This window comes from Ceratotherium simum, chromosome 3 (genome assembly GCF_057802395.1).
Source record: "Ceratotherium simum simum isolate JZ-2026a chromosome 3, ASM5780239v1, whole genome shotgun sequence".
Taxonomy (NCBI): Eukaryota; Metazoa; Chordata; class Mammalia; order Perissodactyla; family Rhinocerotidae; genus Ceratotherium; species Ceratotherium simum.
Window position 1 is genome coordinate 39053207 of NC_141902.1, and position 17888 is coordinate 39071094.

General features: G+C 50.9%; 1 protein-coding gene across 3 annotated transcripts in view; it reads right to left on the reverse strand.

Annotated features, from left to right (window-relative positions):
* Positions 1-5055: 5055 nt before the first annotated feature.
* The window catches only part of PLA2G4E (phospholipase A2 group IVE), a 62134-nt gene continuing 49301 nt past the window's right edge, over positions 5056-17888 (reverse strand). For all 3 annotated transcript variants that reach the window (XM_087429120.1, XM_087429119.1, XM_014780598.2), the window contains exons 13-20: positions 15472-15694; positions 12999-13113; positions 12331-12468; positions 10782-10889; positions 9985-10188; positions 8939-9105; positions 7580-7766; positions 5056-7119 (exon numbers count right to left, since the gene is read on the reverse strand). In XM_087429120.1, coding sequence (XP_087285246.1) covers positions 6899-7119; positions 7580-7766; positions 8939-9105; positions 9985-10188; positions 10782-10889; positions 12331-12468; positions 12999-13113; positions 15472-15694 — 1363 coding nt within the window. In that variant the 3' untranslated portion in view covers positions 5056-6898. The remainder of the gene's footprint in view (positions 7120-7579; positions 7767-8938; positions 9106-9984; positions 10189-10781; positions 10890-12330; positions 12469-12998; positions 13114-15471; positions 15695-17888) is intronic.

Here is a 17888-nt window from a genome sequence, read left to right on the forward strand (position 1 = left end):
CCTACGCAGTCTCTGAAAATTGTGTCATATAAGAAGAATATTAATGACCTGGGAAAATGCTCAGCTATATTTTCTGATATATAAAATCAGAAAAAGCTATATTTTGTTTTGTTTTGTTTTTTGGTGAGGAAGATTCGCCCTGAGCTAACACCTATGCCAATCCTCCTCTATTTTTTGTACGTGGGTCACTGCCACAGCATGGCAGACGAGTGGTGTATGTCTGCACCCAAGATCTAAACTTGTGAACTGGGCCGCCGAAGCAGAGTGCGCCAAGCTCAACCACTAGGCCACAGGGCTGGCCCCCAGAATATGTTGTTTAAGTGGACAAAGGCAGATTATAGAAGTGAATACATGCAATTGCTATTGAAAACAGTATGGTGGTTCCTCAAAAAATTAAAAACAGAACTACCATATGGTCCAGCAATCCCACTTCTGGGTATATATCCAAAATTATTGAAAGCTGTGTCTCTAAGAGATACTTGCATACCCATGTTCATAGCAGCATATTCACAATAGTCAAGAGGTGGAAGCAACCCAAGTGTCCACTGATGGATGAATGGATAAACAAAAAGTGGTATATATATGCAATGAAATATTACTCAGCCTTAAAAAGGAAGGAAATTCTGTCACATGCTACAATATGGATGAACCTTGAGAACGTTATGCTAAGTGAAATAAGCCAGGCACAAAAAGACAAATAGTGTATGATTCCACTTATATGAAGTATCTAAAGTAGTCAGATTCATAGAACCAGAAAGTAGAATGGTGGTTGCTAGGGGCTGGCAGGAGGAGGAAATGGGGAGTTGTTCAATGGGTATAGAGTTTCAGTTTTGCAAAATGAAAACATTCTGGAGATCTGTTGTACAACAATGTGAATATAGTTAACACTTCTGGGCCGTACACTTAAAAAATAGTTAAGATGGTAAATTTTATGTTATGTATTTTTTACCACAATTTTTAAAAAGTGAATGTATTGGATTTTTGTATTTTCTTTAAAGAAATGAAAGTATCCAAGGAAAGGATGGGAAGGAAAAAACCCCAGATAGTAATGATCTCTGAGTTTTGGAATGATATATGATCTTAGTTTCTTTCTGTATATGCTGTAGCTTTTTTCAAATTTTACACAATAATCATGTTCTTGTTTTATAATCAGAAAAAAAAATTTTAAGGAAGAAAAAAATTATTGTCTTTAAAAAAAAAGAGAGTCCTGAAAGAGCCTAGTCCAGGAGTCCACCACCATGTCTTACTTTTCTTCCTTCTCTGTTCTCATCCAGCTGCAACATCAGCTTTCCGTTCTTGTTCCATCCTGGATGGAGGGGGAGAGCGACCGACCCTCCCCAGGAGAGGAATCTTGCATTTATTTGCAATTTGTGATACTCTTGGTTTTCTTTCTTCAGATGAAACAATCCCAGTTTCAGTCACCTTTTCATCTGAATCCAATTGTTTTTTTTAGGTTAAATCCTATCACAGGCAACTCTACAGGGAGTGCCATTAGTTGCCTGGAATTTTGTTGTATTGAATAATTCTTGAAATAAGTATCTTATTAATAAGATATTATCTTAATAAGACTCACAACTTTTTGCTGTATGGAAGTTTGAATTATAATTCTTGTGGAAGGGTTTCTTCTTCTTCTTCTTGGTAATTTGATGGTCCCAAGGTTCGCTCTAGATGGTGTTCAGTGGTTGGCTCTAAGTACATACCAAGTCCTGTGTCTTATTCTGATCACTTTAAATTCCGGAGTGGTTGAAGGCCTGGGAGACACGTGCTGAGACTAGAGGAGGCACTTCAGCCTGGGAAGAACCTCCTTCACTCTCAGACACACCTCTCCTTTCTCTGTGGCCACTTACCCAGGCCTGCTGCCACTCTGAGATGTAGCTTGTAGGACACGCAGGTGGAGATATCTGGTAGGTACTTGCAGCAAGACTGCCAGTTGCCTATAAATTGTCCTTCTTCAACAACAGAACTCTGACTTTGAGCTGGGCACACTGCCACCCAGGTGAAAACAAAATTTTCCAGCCTCCCTGCTGTTAAGCGTGATCATGAGACCAAGTTTCGGTTGCTGATGTGTTACCTGAAGGATGACTGGGACTTGAAGGAAGTCTCCTTTAAAAAGAAAAGAGTTCAATCTTTCTCTCCCCTTCTTCCCTCTTGTAGCCTGGGATATGGATATGATGGCTGGAACTCCAGGGCTCATCTTGGACAATGACGCCAAGGACTACACAAGGGATGATAAATCCTGCTGGAAGGAACAGGATCCCTGATGAATCATGGAAGTGCCACGTCAGCCTTGGACTGCCTCCCTGTGAGTTTCTTTCACATGAGTGCATTTAAGCCACTACGTGTCAGGTCTCTGTTAGTCAGAGAGGAAAGTAATTCCTAGTTTACACTGACTTTGTTACTAGAAATGGAGTCTACAGTAACAGAATCCAAAATGTGACATTCATGTAGTGGAAGAGGGAGAAGGTCAACATTAAGGATTCAGTTATCACAGGCTGGGATTTAAAACACAGTCACATATTTTTTTTTGACATGCCTCCTATCAAGAGATAGGATCTTTGTCCTCTCCCCTTAACTCTAGGCTGGCTTGTGAATGCTTCTGCCAATAGAGGACTGTGGAAGTGATGCCGTGTGACTTCTGAGGCTAGGTCACAATATGCCATGCAGCTGCCGCTGTGTTACACTCACCCTTGGAGCCCTGGGCTGCCATTTCAGAAGACTGACTATCCTCAGACCACCAAGCTGGGGAGGCCACGTGAAGGTGCTCTGACAGACAGTCAAGCAAACTAAGCCTGACCTTCATCCTTCCCAGTCTTGTCAGCCCAGGCACCAGACACGTGACTGAAGGAGCCACCTCAGATCCTTCAGACCCAACTGTTCCAGACCCCAGCATTCTGAGTCCTCCCCAACAGCTCAAGTCATCTGAGCTGAGGCCCCACACATGGAGCAGACAAGAGCTGTCCTTGCTGTGCCCTTTCCAAATTCCTGACCCACAGAATCTGTGGGTGTAATCAAATGGTGGTTATTTTATGCCAATATATTTTGGGAGGTTTTGTTGCTCAGCAAGAGATAACTGGAACAGCTGGTAATTCTTATTATCTTGTTAAGATAAAAGTTTAGTTTTATTTCACAGAAAAGAAGTCCAGAGCTAGGTAAACTAGGTCTGGCTTGGTATCTTCATAGTCAGTAGGAGCTCAGACCCCTTTATCCTCCCTGCTGCCTGGAATGTGGACATGATGGGTGGAGCTCCAACAGCCGTACTGAACCAGAAGGCAAACTTGAGGATGGCAGAAGCAAGAGCTGAAAGGAGCCTGGGTGTCTGATAAGAAATAGAGAAATAAACATCTTCTATCTTGTTTAAGCCACTGTAATTTTAGATCTTTTTGTCTATGTAGCAAAAGTAATGCTAACTGCTATAGAATTGGAATATATGAATCAAGAACTTGGGAGATTGGCTTGGCCAGAGCTAAAGGTTTGAGAGTTTTCAAAATAGAAGCAGTAGTTGAAGTCCTGGGTGTAGCTGAGATTGCTTAAGGAGAGTATAGGGGGAGAAAAGAGGAGAGCTCAGGAGAGAACCTCACGAATACCAGCAGTTAAAGGAGAGCAGGGGAGGTGAGGCCAGGGGAGGGGCTTGAAAGTGGGAAGAAATCCAGGACAGAAGGTGTCCAGCAAACCTGGCCCCTCCCCTTTAGGGCTGGGTTGGCAGCCCCTAATGTGTGCCCCTTGTGTACACAGCTCATACGGAACCGTCTCTTCGTATTGCAAGGCTCTGTCTCCAGGGGGGCCTCCTACAGGGGACCAGAAGGAAGCTCCTTGAAGTGTGGGGTCCGTTGTTAATCCTTTTTATTGTCTCAGGGCCTACAACAGTGACCGGCACGTAGAGGGAAGGCAATAAATTTTGCCAGCGGAACTGAATTGAGCTGCTGTTGGCAAGGAAGTCACGGGAAGGGAGGGTTTCAGGAAGGAGGGAGTGGTCAGCAGTGCCAAATGCTGAGAACAATCAAGCCAGATACAGCCTGTAAAGGGCCCGTGCCACTGGGCTCAGTGTGTCCGGCAGTGAGGAGGACAGCAGCGACCTTGGGGAGAGGCGTTGGGGAAGCATCTACTGTGGGACAGGGTGGCTGGGCTGCGTGGCCCTGTGGTGTGCTGGCTGCTGTCTTGGGAAGGAAAGGGGAGGCAAGGAGGGAGGGATACTGCAGGGGAGAGGAATTTCATTTAATTTTTCTGGGTAATCATGTTTACAAGCAGAGAACAGGGACCCTGAGGAGGGCCTCCCTGACCTCTACAGGACACTGTGCCCTTGCCCCTATCAGAGCTGATGACACTTTGTCCTTATCCCTGGTGTGGCCCTTGCTCATCTCCTGCTCTGTGACATCACCAGCATCGTTTTAGAAGCTGTCACTATTTAACTACTCGAGTCTATATAAAAATCTTTTCAGGGCCGACCCCGTGGCTTAGCAGTTAAGTGCGCGTGCTCCGCTGCTGGCGGCCCGGGTTCGGATCCCGGGCGCGCACCGACGCGCTGCTTCTCTGACCATGCTGAGGCCGCATCCCACATACAGCAACTAGAAGGATGTGCAGCTATGACACACAACTATCTACTGGGGCTTTGGGGGAAAAAACAAATAAATAAAATTGAAAAAAATAATCTTTTCATGTTTTTCCCTCCAACCCAAATCTAAGTTCCTGGAAAGCAGAGGCTGTTTACTGCCTGCTGTGTACCAAGTAGGTGCTCAGCTCATGCTGGCTGCCCTTTCTTCCTCTCCATCAGTGCTTCCTGAAGACCATCTGAGCTTCAAACGGCATGGGTCAGCAAGAGCTGGGGCTCCACTAGCTGCTGACGGGGCTTCATAAAAACAGAGGAGCACCCCCCACAAGAAGGTGGCACCCCTGCGGGAGGACAGGGAGCAGTGGAGGAGAGGAGGGATGGGATGGAAATGGCCTTCTCACACCTCTGGCAGTGGTGCCTGGGAAGCCAGGCAGGGATGAGGGCAGGAGTTATGCATGTTCTGCAACATCAGATAATGAGAGCAGATGAGTCAACAGCATTTACCCACATGGCCATTTTATTCTGTGCTCAAAAATACAATGACTTTATAAACCTCATTTTATACACTTTGGTGAACCCAAGGCAAATCTGCCTTCACCTTACGACAAACAGGCCTTGCTGCGTGGCTCACTCTGATCATTTAAGGAGAGCCTGTTTGTTGCAGATGGAAAGAAAAGGTGTCCAAGTGGACGCAGCTGGATACTCTGGCAGTGGGGAGGGGCAGCGTCCCAGGTTAGCATTATCTGCATGGGGACCATATTGCAGGTCCAGAAGCCTGGTTTTATCAGTGGCTCAGGGCAGAGGATTGATTCATGCTTTCCAAGCTCACGGGAGGGTATGGCATAAATCCACACCTCTCAGACTTTAATATGCATAGGCATCACCTGGCGGGGCAGTGGAGAGGAGGTGGAAAACTCCTGAAAATGCAGATTCTGATTCGGTATGGCTGGGGTGGGGCCCGAGATTCTGCATTTCTAACCAGTTCCCCACCACACTTTGAGTAGCGAGGATGTAAACTGGAGGTCAATTTTTCTAAACTTTTGGTACCTGTCACCGCTCGTCTCCTAACAACCAAGGGACTGCTTAGGGAGCATCGTGGCCCAGAAAGAGGGCCATGTCTTCCAGGTTTGCTGGGCTTCACAGGGACAACATGCTTTTCTGGGCACACCTTCCACCAGCCTGGGCATCTCAATGGCTGAGGTTGCACGTTTCTTTAGTTAAGTTCCCAGCCTGATGCGAGGCCTGGATACTTTGATTGGGCTTCTCTGTGTCCCAGGGCCTTCCCAGCAATTCATCTGGAAGCTATCCCCAAGGATGAGCTTCTTCCTCAGAGCTAACCTAGTCCTCTCTGGGTTGATCCTTCCTAGTTTCATTCTTTCAGGGTGACTCCAAGAGTTGAGATGTGCTGCCCATAGTGTTTACATGATGCATAAAAGGAATCCCATTTAGAAATTAATAGTTCCATCTGGAAACCAGAGAGGAGGGTGATAAGAGAACTGAGAAGTGCTTCTGGAGCGGGTTGGTCAGCGAGTGTCGGCCTCTCTGAGTGGGCAGCACTGGGCAGCATCGCCCACCTGATGCCTGTGTCCATTTACCTGCCCAGCCATCCCTGAGCTGCATCCCAGACCTGGTGAATCTAAGCTGCAGACTTGAGCCTTGTCTGGCATTTCCCTGGAGCTGAATGCTCAGGCAGGATCACAGGATCACCAGCCCCAGGCTCTGAATGGCTAGAGAAGGGCTGCTGAAAGCCGTCACCTGTTTGGCTTTGTTGTTCAAGAGACCAAGATGTCCCTAATGCTCCATCTAGATCTTCTAGCATCACACTTCCTATTGAGACCCTGATTCATAAAAATAAAAGCCACAAAATACAATTGACTATAAAAATCACAGGAATATAATTGCCTTAAATTTAAAAGCGTTTTTCCAGAGAACCCCGAGTGCTTCTCAGCTCCTCTGGCGCATTCCCTGAGCCCTCTGAGTGAGGGGGCAGAGGAGCAGAGAGCAGAGGGCTCTGAGCTCCAGCTCTGAGTCTGAGGTTTCCAGGTGAACCAGCCTCTCCTTCGGGCCAAGCTTTCATTCTCCATACTTTTGGCATGTGCGAGCCTGCTGCTATTAGAACCCCTTCTCTGCAGTGGGTGTAAAACCCCAGTATATCCCCTTGTTATTTTCCTTTGTCTCTTTCTCTCTCTCTCTGTCTCCCTCAACTTTTTTTAATTTTTAGATTTTGACAGAAAGCCTGGGCCAGCCTGCACCCCTTGCCAGAGTGCGGAGCCTGCTGTGCGGTCCGCCAGCCCCAATGGGTTTGAGTCTGATGGTGGAAGCAGACACAGGATCGGGGAGGCTCCTTGGGACTTAGGAGGGACACTGGCCCTTCAGGCGTTTCTTCTTCTCCACTGCCAGCCGCAAGGCCTGAAGGAGCTTGTCTTTATTATTCAGGATGTTGTACTCGGAGAGCTTCACCATCTTGTCGAAGGCGGCCTCCGTGTATGTCAGCTCCTTGGTGGCGTAGGGAGTTTTGGGGCCATAAATGTCAACCCGACCCTGCTCCAGCTCCTCGGGGCTTCGCTCCACACCTGGAGGCAGCAGAAGGACTCCCTATAGACCTTTATCGCATTAAGTTGTAGTGACTTGTTTGTGTATCTCTCCCCATGACCTGCCCCTCCCCACATGGGCACATACACCTGCATGAAAACATGCACAGGCATGCACACTCACACCCGCACACGTGCACACACCCCTCCAAGCTCCTCAGGGCAGGGATGCAGCTTGCCCATCTCAGGACCTCCCTGGCACCAAAACAGTGCCAGGAGCATCTTTGGAGGTCAGTAAATGTGGCCTGGAAGACTCGAGTTGGACGTTGTCAGCACATAGGGGCGTGGGGGTCTTTTCTTTCTCGCCAAAGCCAAGGTTGGCCCAGACTGGAGCTGAACCAGGCTCCCCGTTCGTGCTGTAAGAAGACTGCACACGTCTAAGGACAGGAGCTCTCAGTCCGAGGCCAGCAGGTGGTGGGAACGAAGACCAGAGGCGGCTTACCTGGGGCCTTGTACTTTTGGAAGGTGTCGTTGATGAGTGGGAAAAAAATCACAATGGGGGCGTCAGGCTCCTGTGGGTTCTCCATCAGGTAACACTCCTTCAGCTTCTCTTCCTCCTCCTCCTGTAGCTCGTACTTGGGGAAGGGGATGTTCTGCGTGGTGCAGTACTCACAGGTTTGCTTCATGGGCTAGGATAGCACAGGACGACATGTTTGAGGATTAGGAGGGGCGGGGTGGATGAGAAACAGAGGTTCCTGATTGCCCCAGCTGGCAACTCAGGGCTCCCACTGCTTTGCCTATTGGCGCTATTTTTAGGACAAAGCTGGGTCAGAACAAAGGTCCTGAGGCAGGAGCTTGGTGTGTGTCCATCTGCAGGCTCCTTCTCCAAGTAAAGTGGACAGAAACCCTTTCAGCGAAGCTTCACCCAAACACAGACCTGGGAAGATATGGGTGGCACCCTGACAAGGTGACGTGGTGCTGTGGGACGTGCATGGGCTTTGGAACTGAGAAAGTGCCACAGGGCTGGAAAGGACTCTGAAAGGGCATCTTTATAAACAAGATGCAACAAAGAGCAGTAGACTTAGAGTGTCAGAACCCTCAGTTCTACCCCCTGTTCCACACTCACTAGCTGTGTGATCTTAAGCAAGCCACTTACCCTCTCTGTGTCTCAGTGTCCTCACCTATAACATGGGAATGTTATGCCATCTATGTCAAAGAGCTGGCATAAGGATCAAGTGTAGGAAAGCATGCTGTCACTCACTTACAAACATAGGTCATTATCACTGATGTCATCCTTATCTGTCTACACTCCCCTTTCCCTGCTTCAGGACAGGACTGTACTAAAGTGGCCCAAAAAAACAAGTTTCTTTCCCTTAAAAGGCCAGAACTTTTCAAAAGTAAATAAATAAAAATCTCTGGTCCCTGGTTCTTTAGTGTAATTACACTAAAAGGGGACAGTGTGATTAATTTGAAAATAGGACGTTACAAGCTTTTGAAGTGGTACAAAACTTTAGAATTGACTGGACTCTATTAAGGTTACTTTTTAAAATGTTTTTTTGCAGCTGAAGAATTGCCAAATATGGCAAACACTCAGATGCAAGAATTAAATTGGAATCCACCCAGTGAGTCTGCGTAAACCCTGGGCCCCACTGCATGTGGGGGCCAGCTGGTTGCCCCCCGAGGTTTGGACATCTAATCGCATATCAGGCAGAGCGGCTGGAGTTTCTCTGATGCTGTCTTGGAGTCTGTGGGAGCGCATGCTCTCCCATTTCCCGGCTTCAAGGTGCTCCTTCAGGAACCTGTCTCCGAAGAGGCTCAGCACTCTGCTTGGGCTGGGGGAGCCTTTCTCTGCCTCACTTGCCTTTGTCTGGGACCCGGCGCAGTAGTTGAGGTGGATGATGAGGTCAACTTTTCTCTCAGGCCTGAGGAGGGGCGGGTAGCTGGAGTTGACAAAGAATGCCGTGTCCAGCAGGCACAGGTGGTTCGCAGACTCTGTCAGCTGGTTTGGGAAACCGTCCAGCACGGTGTCTGAAAGCCAAGGTTTCCAGTTACCATCACGCCCTGGCGCCCTGATCTCAGCGATGGTCAGAGGCACCTGGTGGGATGAGTGTCCTGCACGGAGCTCCCTCACCTCAGCCTGGGCCTCCAGCCCTCCCGTCCCGGCCAGGACGCCCGGTAAGTCCCCATGTCCCTCTGGGTGGGCTGATGAAGAACAGCATTATCTTGGGGTTTTAGCAAGTCTTCTGTGGAACATGCACAGAAAACCCACTGACTCAGCCACAGAGCGTGTGGGGTAGCAGGGATGTAAGACCATCCTTAAATTAGTGCAAACCCCAGGCCCAGAGCCAGTTGCCCTTTCTGCCCTAGCCGATGAGGACGAGGATTATTAGGCTAGGTTCAAGCAGCCATTTGCAGGCTGTGGTCAAATAAAATACCTCACCTTGTCAACATTAGAGCCATAGCAGGATGGGGAGGAGGCACTGGGTTGAAGCTGCAAGACCACAGCTTAAGAGCCAGCTCTGCCACTTACCATCTGGGGGTTCTTGAGCCGAGCCATACCTGCCCAAATCCAGGGCCACCATTCACATTAAAAGGTGCCCCCAGGGCACAGCTGAAGAAAGTTGGGGCGCACGTCTCCCCATCAGGGCCCCAACTTCTACCCGCTGGGATTGTTGATCAGATTCTGTATAGAGCTGTCGTACAGATTTAATTACTTAAATACGCACTCCACTCCACCCACTGCTCAAGACCTCACCAAACATGGACTACACCGTGGGGAGAGTCTGCCACCCGACCCAATGAACACGGTCAGAGGAGCTTTCTCCTCCTTTCTCTGTGGCAACCTCGACATCCACTTCTCCTTCCTCCAAAGAGAGGCAGGCCTCAAGGAGCAGCCGGCAGCGTTACCTTTCCACGTGGAGAACTCTCTGCTTTGGAGGTAGTCGGTGTGCAGCTGCAGCCCCTGCAGGAAGTTGTGGAACTCAGACACGAAGGGCCGATGGGTGAGAACACTGCGGAAAGTGTTGGACAGCCACGACCCTGGGGTCACCACCGTGGTGTCCAGGACGTTGTCATCACATTTGGGGATTTCAGGCAGGAGCGGCTCGTCTTCTGCAAGGCAGAGGGGGGAGTGGAGAGCAGGTCACAAGAGCTGGGGTCCCCAGATGGCCCAGGTAAAGCACCACATGGTTGCCAGGCACCCAGGGGTCAGCCATTCACCAAGTGCAGTTCACACCTTCCTTGCCTAGTTCTTAAGGCCCTGGCGTTGGGGCCAGGAGGACTGCGGCGAGAGACAGAACAGAGACAGGGTAGTGGAGGGGGGGATGATGACAGGTAAGGAGGAGTTCTAGAGATGACAGTGAGTCTAAAAGAGTGACTTTTAACTGTGCTCATAGATCCCTACCCCTGTTAGCTCTCCTGGGCACCATGCAGCCCTGCCAAGCCTACTGCACAGCAGATCCACTCCTCCCAACAGGCCAGAGCTGGCCCCAGAGCTTGTGACCGGGCCTAGGCACAGGTGTCTCCACCCAAATCACCCTCCCCTCCAGGCTGGGAAGACTTTCTAGCCCTAGCTGCTGTCCCATCTCTGTGGGTCACAGAGACCATGTTGAAACATGTGGCCGGTGGACTGGTCCTCAGTTTGTGATCCACCCCTCTCCACCCCCCATCACCCAACCAAGAGGGGAAGCCAGTGGGTCGCCCACCGATGTCGTGCACTCTCTCCCTCGTCCACCTGTGGAAAAACTCCTCTGAGTTGTGGGACAGATTCCAGGCATCGAGCAGGTTCAAGGAGAAGATGCTGCTCCACAAACCTAGGGAGAAGGGTCAGCCGTGAGCAGCTCTGCCCGAGAGCCCCAGGCCCACCCAAATACTGACTGCTTCTGCCTTGGCCTTGATGGCCCCTCCAAGTCAGGTCGCTCAGGGGTTGGGGCAGACTTTGGTTTCCCTCTCCCCACAGTGCAGCTCGACACAGGACACCGATGATCCCCAGCCCTCTGCTCTTCTCCGCCCTCCTCTCAGAGTTGGGCGAGGGTGTGAAGGCGTCTAAGGCACAGCCCCAGCAGGGACTTAATGCTGGCAAGTGCAGGCTTCCAGTTCAAGTCCAGATGCCACCCCTTGCATCAGTTAACATACCAGTTTAGGACAGTGCCTGGCACATGGTGAACACTTGATAGATCCAATGCTATCTCTTATTGTTATGATTTAAAAATGCAACACGTTAATAAAAGTACTTATATGAGATCTTTCACATACATTGACCCATTTGGATCCTCTGTAAGGTAGGTTTTACTCTTAAGCCCAATTTGGAGATAGGAAACTTGAGGCACAGAAAGGTTAGGTAATTTGGCCAACTTCACACAGCTAATAAATGAGGCGCCAGAGTTCAAGCCCAAGTGTCTCTGAGCCACATGCACAATAACACAGGTGTTCAGAGAAAGGAGAGGCCACCATGGGCTGGTGGCTTCCAGATGATTTCATGGAAGAGATGGGGCTTGAATTGGACCTTCTGGGATGGGTTGGATTAGGACAGATAGAAGGGAGGGTGGTGTAGATGACTAGTTTAAATAAGGGCATAAAACTGTGTGGAGGCTCTAGAGACGGGTCTGTTTTGTGAGGTTGCCCTTTGATGGATGCAGGTCAGACTCTGAAGGGGAGAGCTGTAGGAGTGGACACCACAGCCCGGCCCCTACACTTAGTGCCCCCAGCTTCTAGAGGACCAGGGAGCATTGGCCAGGCTTCCCCAGAGACTCGGCCATCACTCCATGCTCCCCTCTGGCCCCTTGGATCCTAGCAGCTGGGTGGGCCCTGGAAGCAGCCACGTTGCTGCCTGGAGACAAAGGAGGAGGAGGTTGGTGTTCCTGAAGCTTCCATCTCAGCCTGCCACTCTCAGTCCAATTCTGAACAGACCCCAGGGAGACCACTGGAGACTAGGACATTGGGAGAGATCCCTCTGGTCCCCAGTGACTTGGGGACCTCTGTCAGGTCCTTCTGGGCCCAAAGGGTCACAGGGAGATCAGGACAGTCTGGGAGGCCAGTCTCGAGGTAGGTTCGGGAGCCTCTCCTGGGATGAGGGGATGCTGGCAAATGCCAGGAAGGTTACAAGCTTAAGGGATAACCCCGACCAGCCCCAGCACCTGGGACAAGACCCTCGGGGAAAAGAGAGCGTGCTTCGCTGTCATTCCATTAATTCAAAGGCATGGCCTGGCCAGCATGAGGCGGGGTGCCCAGGGGCCTCCCCCAGCCAAGAGTCACCTAGCATGAAGCACATCCTTGACTCTGGGATCCTCTTCATCAGCCGCCCCATGAAGAACTCAGAGCCAAAGAGCTCAGTGGGAATGAAGGCCCCGTACTTCTGCAGGCCCACCTCGTAGGGGGAGAACTCGCACCACTCTGCACACAAAGCAGCGGGGCATGGTGTCAGTCTCAGGCCGGGCCAGCCCTGCCTTCCCTCCTCGCCACCCGGGGCCTTGAAGAGCCTGGGACAGGTCGCAGTTCCCCTGCGGGGTACATGGGGGTGCCCGCGATCTGCTTCTGCTGGCCGGACAAGACTCAGCTTTGCAATCTGTATGTTCATTTGCTCCTCAAAACCAGATGAACAGGGACCAAAACTGACCCCGAAGCAGGGCAGGTCTCTAGATCCTCTCTCTCTGGGCAGCTAAGAAATATCTAGTACCCCTTCCCTTCACAACTTTGTTACTCCTGCTCCATCAAACCCCTGCCCTGGGGAAGCCACAAGACCCTGCCTGTCCACCCCCACCACCCCCATACAACAGGGCTGAAGGGGGTAGCAAAGCTGGTTTCTTCAGCTGTCAGCACAGTTCTCTGATATGGAGGTTGGCAAGGTGTGGTTGGGGGGTGTGCTGGGTCCCTTTGCCTGCTGAGAAGGGACCCCCTCGCAAATTGCTAGCCACCAGTGTTACCTCTGAAATCTTGGTTGCTTACATCATCCTTGACATTGATGGTGAGGTAGATGGGCAGGGGGTTCTGGCCCTGGCACAAAGCAGCACGCTGATCTGACAGTTTGCATTCATTTTTCTGTGGGTAAACGAAATGGTTAAGGAGAAGAAGCAGACAAGCAGCCTGGGGGCAGCGCAGAATAAGGGGACAGCGTGGACCACCGGCAGCCCATTTCCTGGCTCCTGAGGCCACCAGGAGGCTTTGTAGGTCCCAGTTGACACCCGTCACACCTGTTCTTAAAATGTACCTGTAGAATGTTCACTTTCCTTGGGCTGTTCACCACCCCAGACACGTGGATGGGGGTGGGACTGGACCTGCAGTTTAGGACTGTCCCTCAGAGTCCTAGGGTTTTCCTGGTGTCTCAGGGACCAGACAATGAAAAGGTAGAGGTGGAAGAGGTAGCCCCTCTTCGTCCCACTCAACTGGAGCAGCTCCATTTTTCTTATCTACTTTGCATGTTGGGCTCCCTCATAAAATTTGTTTGTTTGGGAAAAGAAAGCTTCTTTTTTTAACAAAAGACTTAGAAACTCAGCACCAGATGGCAGCCAAGGTCCCTCTAAGTCCCCAGATCACTGTTCTGAATAATCAGAGTAGAGTCCTACAGATCAGCATGGGCTATAGGTCACCTCAGCCAGTGTAGACAAGGCCAGTTGAGGTCTTAGAGGCCCAGGCTCTGACCCCACCCAGGTGTGGAAGGCCACAGAACCTGTGTGGGACGGCAAACATGTGTGGGGGCCAAACGACTCTTGGGTCTCCCTTGAAAGGCAAACAGGGTTGTAACTGGGCCCAGAGATAGGAGCACCACAGAGCTGACTGTCCTGGAAGTAGGGGAAGTTGCAGACTCGGGAAGGAGCCCAGTCCACACTCATGTCAAGGGGGCCCGAGGGAAGGCGCCTGTCTTGGCCAGAGTGGAAGAGCAGAGGCCTCCTGACATCAATCCTGGACTTGCTTTCCTGGGAACCTTGGCTCCTCCCCACACCAAACCCTGGCAACACTCAGGCAATGCCTTGGTGCTTCCCCCCCCCCCATCACATGGGGCATGAACTTCTGTTAGAAATGTGAACTACCACACATTGATGTAATTCCCATTGAAGGAATAGCACAGAGCTGGGCCAGAATTTAAACCCGGTCCTGCCTGAATCCAAAAGCCAACACCCTCAGCCTCTGTCTCCCTTGCTTCATCACGAGGACAGATTAGATGGGTTATCAACAGGGGCAGGGTGGTGTGGGATCCATCAAGAGCTGTGAATGCCTCGAGTCTGAAGCCCTGTTGCCTAGCATAGTTCCTGGCATGCAAGAGGTACTTAATTTTGTTGAGGGAATGAATGAAGTATTGAATGAATGTTGAAGATGAGGTTCATGTCATCTTTGGTTGTTCAAATTGCCTGTATTTTCTGGAAGATGAGACCCACTAGAAAACAATTTACTGTCCCTCCTCCTTCTGGCAAGTTCTGATTTGAATTCAGAACTCCTCAGACACCTTCTGGGAGTAGAGCAGACAGCCAGGGGCCTGGATAGAAGTTAGGCGGGAAGCTCTGCTTTGGGGCCAAGCAACAGCCAAAGTTGTTTCCTCCCTGGGGCCTGTGTAGCTGGAGGGGTTCAGGTGTTGGCTGAACTTACCTTGATATCCAGGACCATAGCATCCCATTGGGATCCCACTGCTCCACCACGTCCCACATGGCTCTCACAGCAGCTGGGTTCCAACACAGACTGGCTCTCTTCTTGGGCACATATTGCTCGGATCATTGGATCTCAGAGCAGGAAGGAACCTCACTGGGCCCATTCTCTGTGTGGTGGTCATGAGAAGAAGCCCTGCAGACCGTCAACTACAGGGAGTGTAACTGACTTAGGGCCCCAGCTGCTGGGCTCTGAAATCCTTGGCTGAGTTTGCGCTGAGGCCACACTTCCCATTGGGCTGCTCCCAGACCATGACTGAGTGTGGCAGGGATACTGAGGCAGGCCCATTCGGGGGATGGGGGGTGGTGCTGGACTCCTCTGATGGCCAACTTGGCTAGATGACTCTCCAAGAGCCTTGCTGAACCTTCCACCAGCCTTTCTTCCCTCTCTCCTCCACTTGGGGTCAGACTTGCGCCACAGTCTGATGGCTCTCCAGCCTTCTCCAGCTCCCTCCCCATTTTCTTTCCATGGTGTCTTGGTAAGGCTCTCAGAGGACATGCTGCCTCTCCGCAGGGTTGTACCTAAGCCACCCCCAACATGAACGTCTCAGTCATACTCTAAGGGGATGTGGGAAGATAATCCCACTGTCTTCCTCCATCATGCATTCGGGCGCCTCATGCTTCTTAAAGCCCAAGGATGCACTCGCAGGTCTAACCTAACTTCCTTCTGCTGCAATGTAAGTCCAGACACCCCCGATGAAGAAAGAGAGCTGGACATCAGCAAGGGCAGGGTGGGGCCCAGGAGAAGCTAAGCACCTACCTCGTCCCCCAGACAGGCCTCAATCAGCAGGCCCCAGAAGTCTGTAAAGGTGACCTTGTAGCCTTCCTGGCTGCGCTGCCGGAGCTCCTCCCGGAATTTGGAGAGCTGGTCTGGGAACAGGGCGGGCAACTTGTCCTTGACCGCGTGCCTCCGTGCCTCAAAGATGGCAGGCTCCAGGTTTTTGGAGGACCAGTCAGGGTCACGGTACAAGGTAGCCATGGTCCTGGAGAGAGACAGGCGTGGCTGACAGAGATGAGCCAGCCCTGATCTGATCAACCCTGGACCCTGACAGGAAAGAAGGTGGGCGGGTCATAGGAAACCCTAACCTGCCAGGAGAGGAGCCTGGAGGAAAGCGGGTGAGGAAGAGGCCTGCTGGGGGAGGGTGACCTTTATTACTCATAGTCACAACTGCTACTGTTTCTTGACCCCCTGCTGCGTGTCAGGGATAGCATGTTGCTTAAGAGAGAGGATTCCAGACCCAGATCTTCCTAGGTTCAAAACCAGACCCTGCCACTCACTAGCTGTGTGATCTTGGGCAAGTTACTTAACTGCTCTGTACCTCAGTTTCCCCATCTGTGGAATGGGGAGAATGATGATAATTGTACCTACTTCACAGAGTTATTGTGAAGATTACATGAGTTAATGTAATGTAAGGTGTTAGAACAGTACCTGGACAATGTAAGTGGTGGGGCCCCCATGTGAACCAAGGCTTGGCTGATTCCAAATCCTGGACTCTTCCCACTCTGCCACATTAATTTCCATAGTTAATGCCAGCTAAAGATTGACTTCCCCTTCTTCTTCTTAACTTCTGTGTGGGCAGTAGGGAGGAATAAAACAAAGACGGAGATCCCCCTAGCCCTGGGTCTTTGCCTCTGTCTGCCTCTTCTTGGCCTGGACTCAGCTTTTCTCAGTCTATGTCAGGCCAGCCCCCAGGAACCCCTCACCCCACAGTGGACCTTGTCTGCAGCTGCGTGGTTGTCTGAACAGTGGCCTCTTCCTTCACAGGACTCGTTTCTGGTCTGGGAAGGTGGGGGTTGGTCGGGAGATTTCTTCAACAAAAAGCACCCTGATCTCCATAAGGCTCACTCTTTTATTTTGATACTTTTAAAAAGCTGTCAAAACCATTACAAATGATTGATTTTAAAAGAATCCTTCCCAGTGCTTTTCCAGGCCAGGAGCCCCTCCCCTCCCCATCCTCTTCCAGGCAGGGCCTGAGTTCCTTCTCAGTTCCTGCCTGGCCCAGCAGCAGTCCAGGAGGAGGCAGGTGCCCCTTCACCCTGACGGAAGCAGGCTTATCTCCTTAATCTAACACCTACCCATGGGCAACAGTTTAATGTGGAGATTAAACATGTGGGCCTGGACTCAGACAGCCTTGGTTCAAGTCCCAGCTCTACCACTCATTAGTTGAATGACCTGAGCAAATTCCTTTGTTTCTCCAGCTGTAAAATGAGCATAATGACAACATCTCCCTCATAGTTTTCTTGTGAAGAAGAAATGAGATGATCCATCGGAAGCAGAGGCAACGCCAATAACTGTCAGCCATCTTTCTATCCCATCTGGGCTGAGGCATGGGGCCCCTGAGGCACAGGGAGCGTTGGGCTTTCCCAGGGCGAGTTCACAGCCACCCACTCAAATGCAAGTTACCCTGAGCTCCTCCAGGATAAGGGGCGCAGCTCGGGACCTCGAGGGTTCAGAGGCCCACCCATCCTGGACAGAATAAGATGCAGCCCCGGCTGAGAGGCCTTAGGTGGTCACTGGGTCCCGGCCACCCTGGACCGGGGCTGCGTTATAACTTTGGGGGCCCCTTATTATATTTTATGGCTTGTATAAAGACAAATATAGTAATATTACTTGTTAAAACATTTTTTTCAACCTAGATGTTCATTTTTTTCCCTCTGATCTTAAAAGAAATGAAAGCATTTTTGTGGGCGCCTACAAGCACTGTGAGCCCTAGGCACCGGGGCTCCCTTGGAGAAGTCAACCTCACGCTGGCCTCACCTGGGGGAGGCGAGTGCTCACTCACCAGCAGACAGCGAGGAGGCAGGAGCCCGTTGGCAGAGGGAGTGGGCGGGGATGGGTGCTGGGCTGGAATGAGGGCAGCCAATCAGCTGCGCCAGCTCCACCCACCCTAGGAGACTTGGCACAGTCTGAGAGAGGGCAGCTGCATCTCCCCAGCAGGAGGGGCCCGGTGGCACCAGTGGTTCACTCATAGTTGGCCACCACGCTTCTGGGTCCCTGCCACAGCCTCTTGGAAATAGTTACATCAGTACTGACCAACATGTGTGATGTGTGTGGTGTCTCTTGTGTACCCAGTACTGGGAGAGCTTCTCACAACAACCCCAGGAAGTCAGTGCTATTGTTATCCCCACTTTACAGATACAGAAACTGAGACTCAGAGAAGTTAAGCTGCATGACCA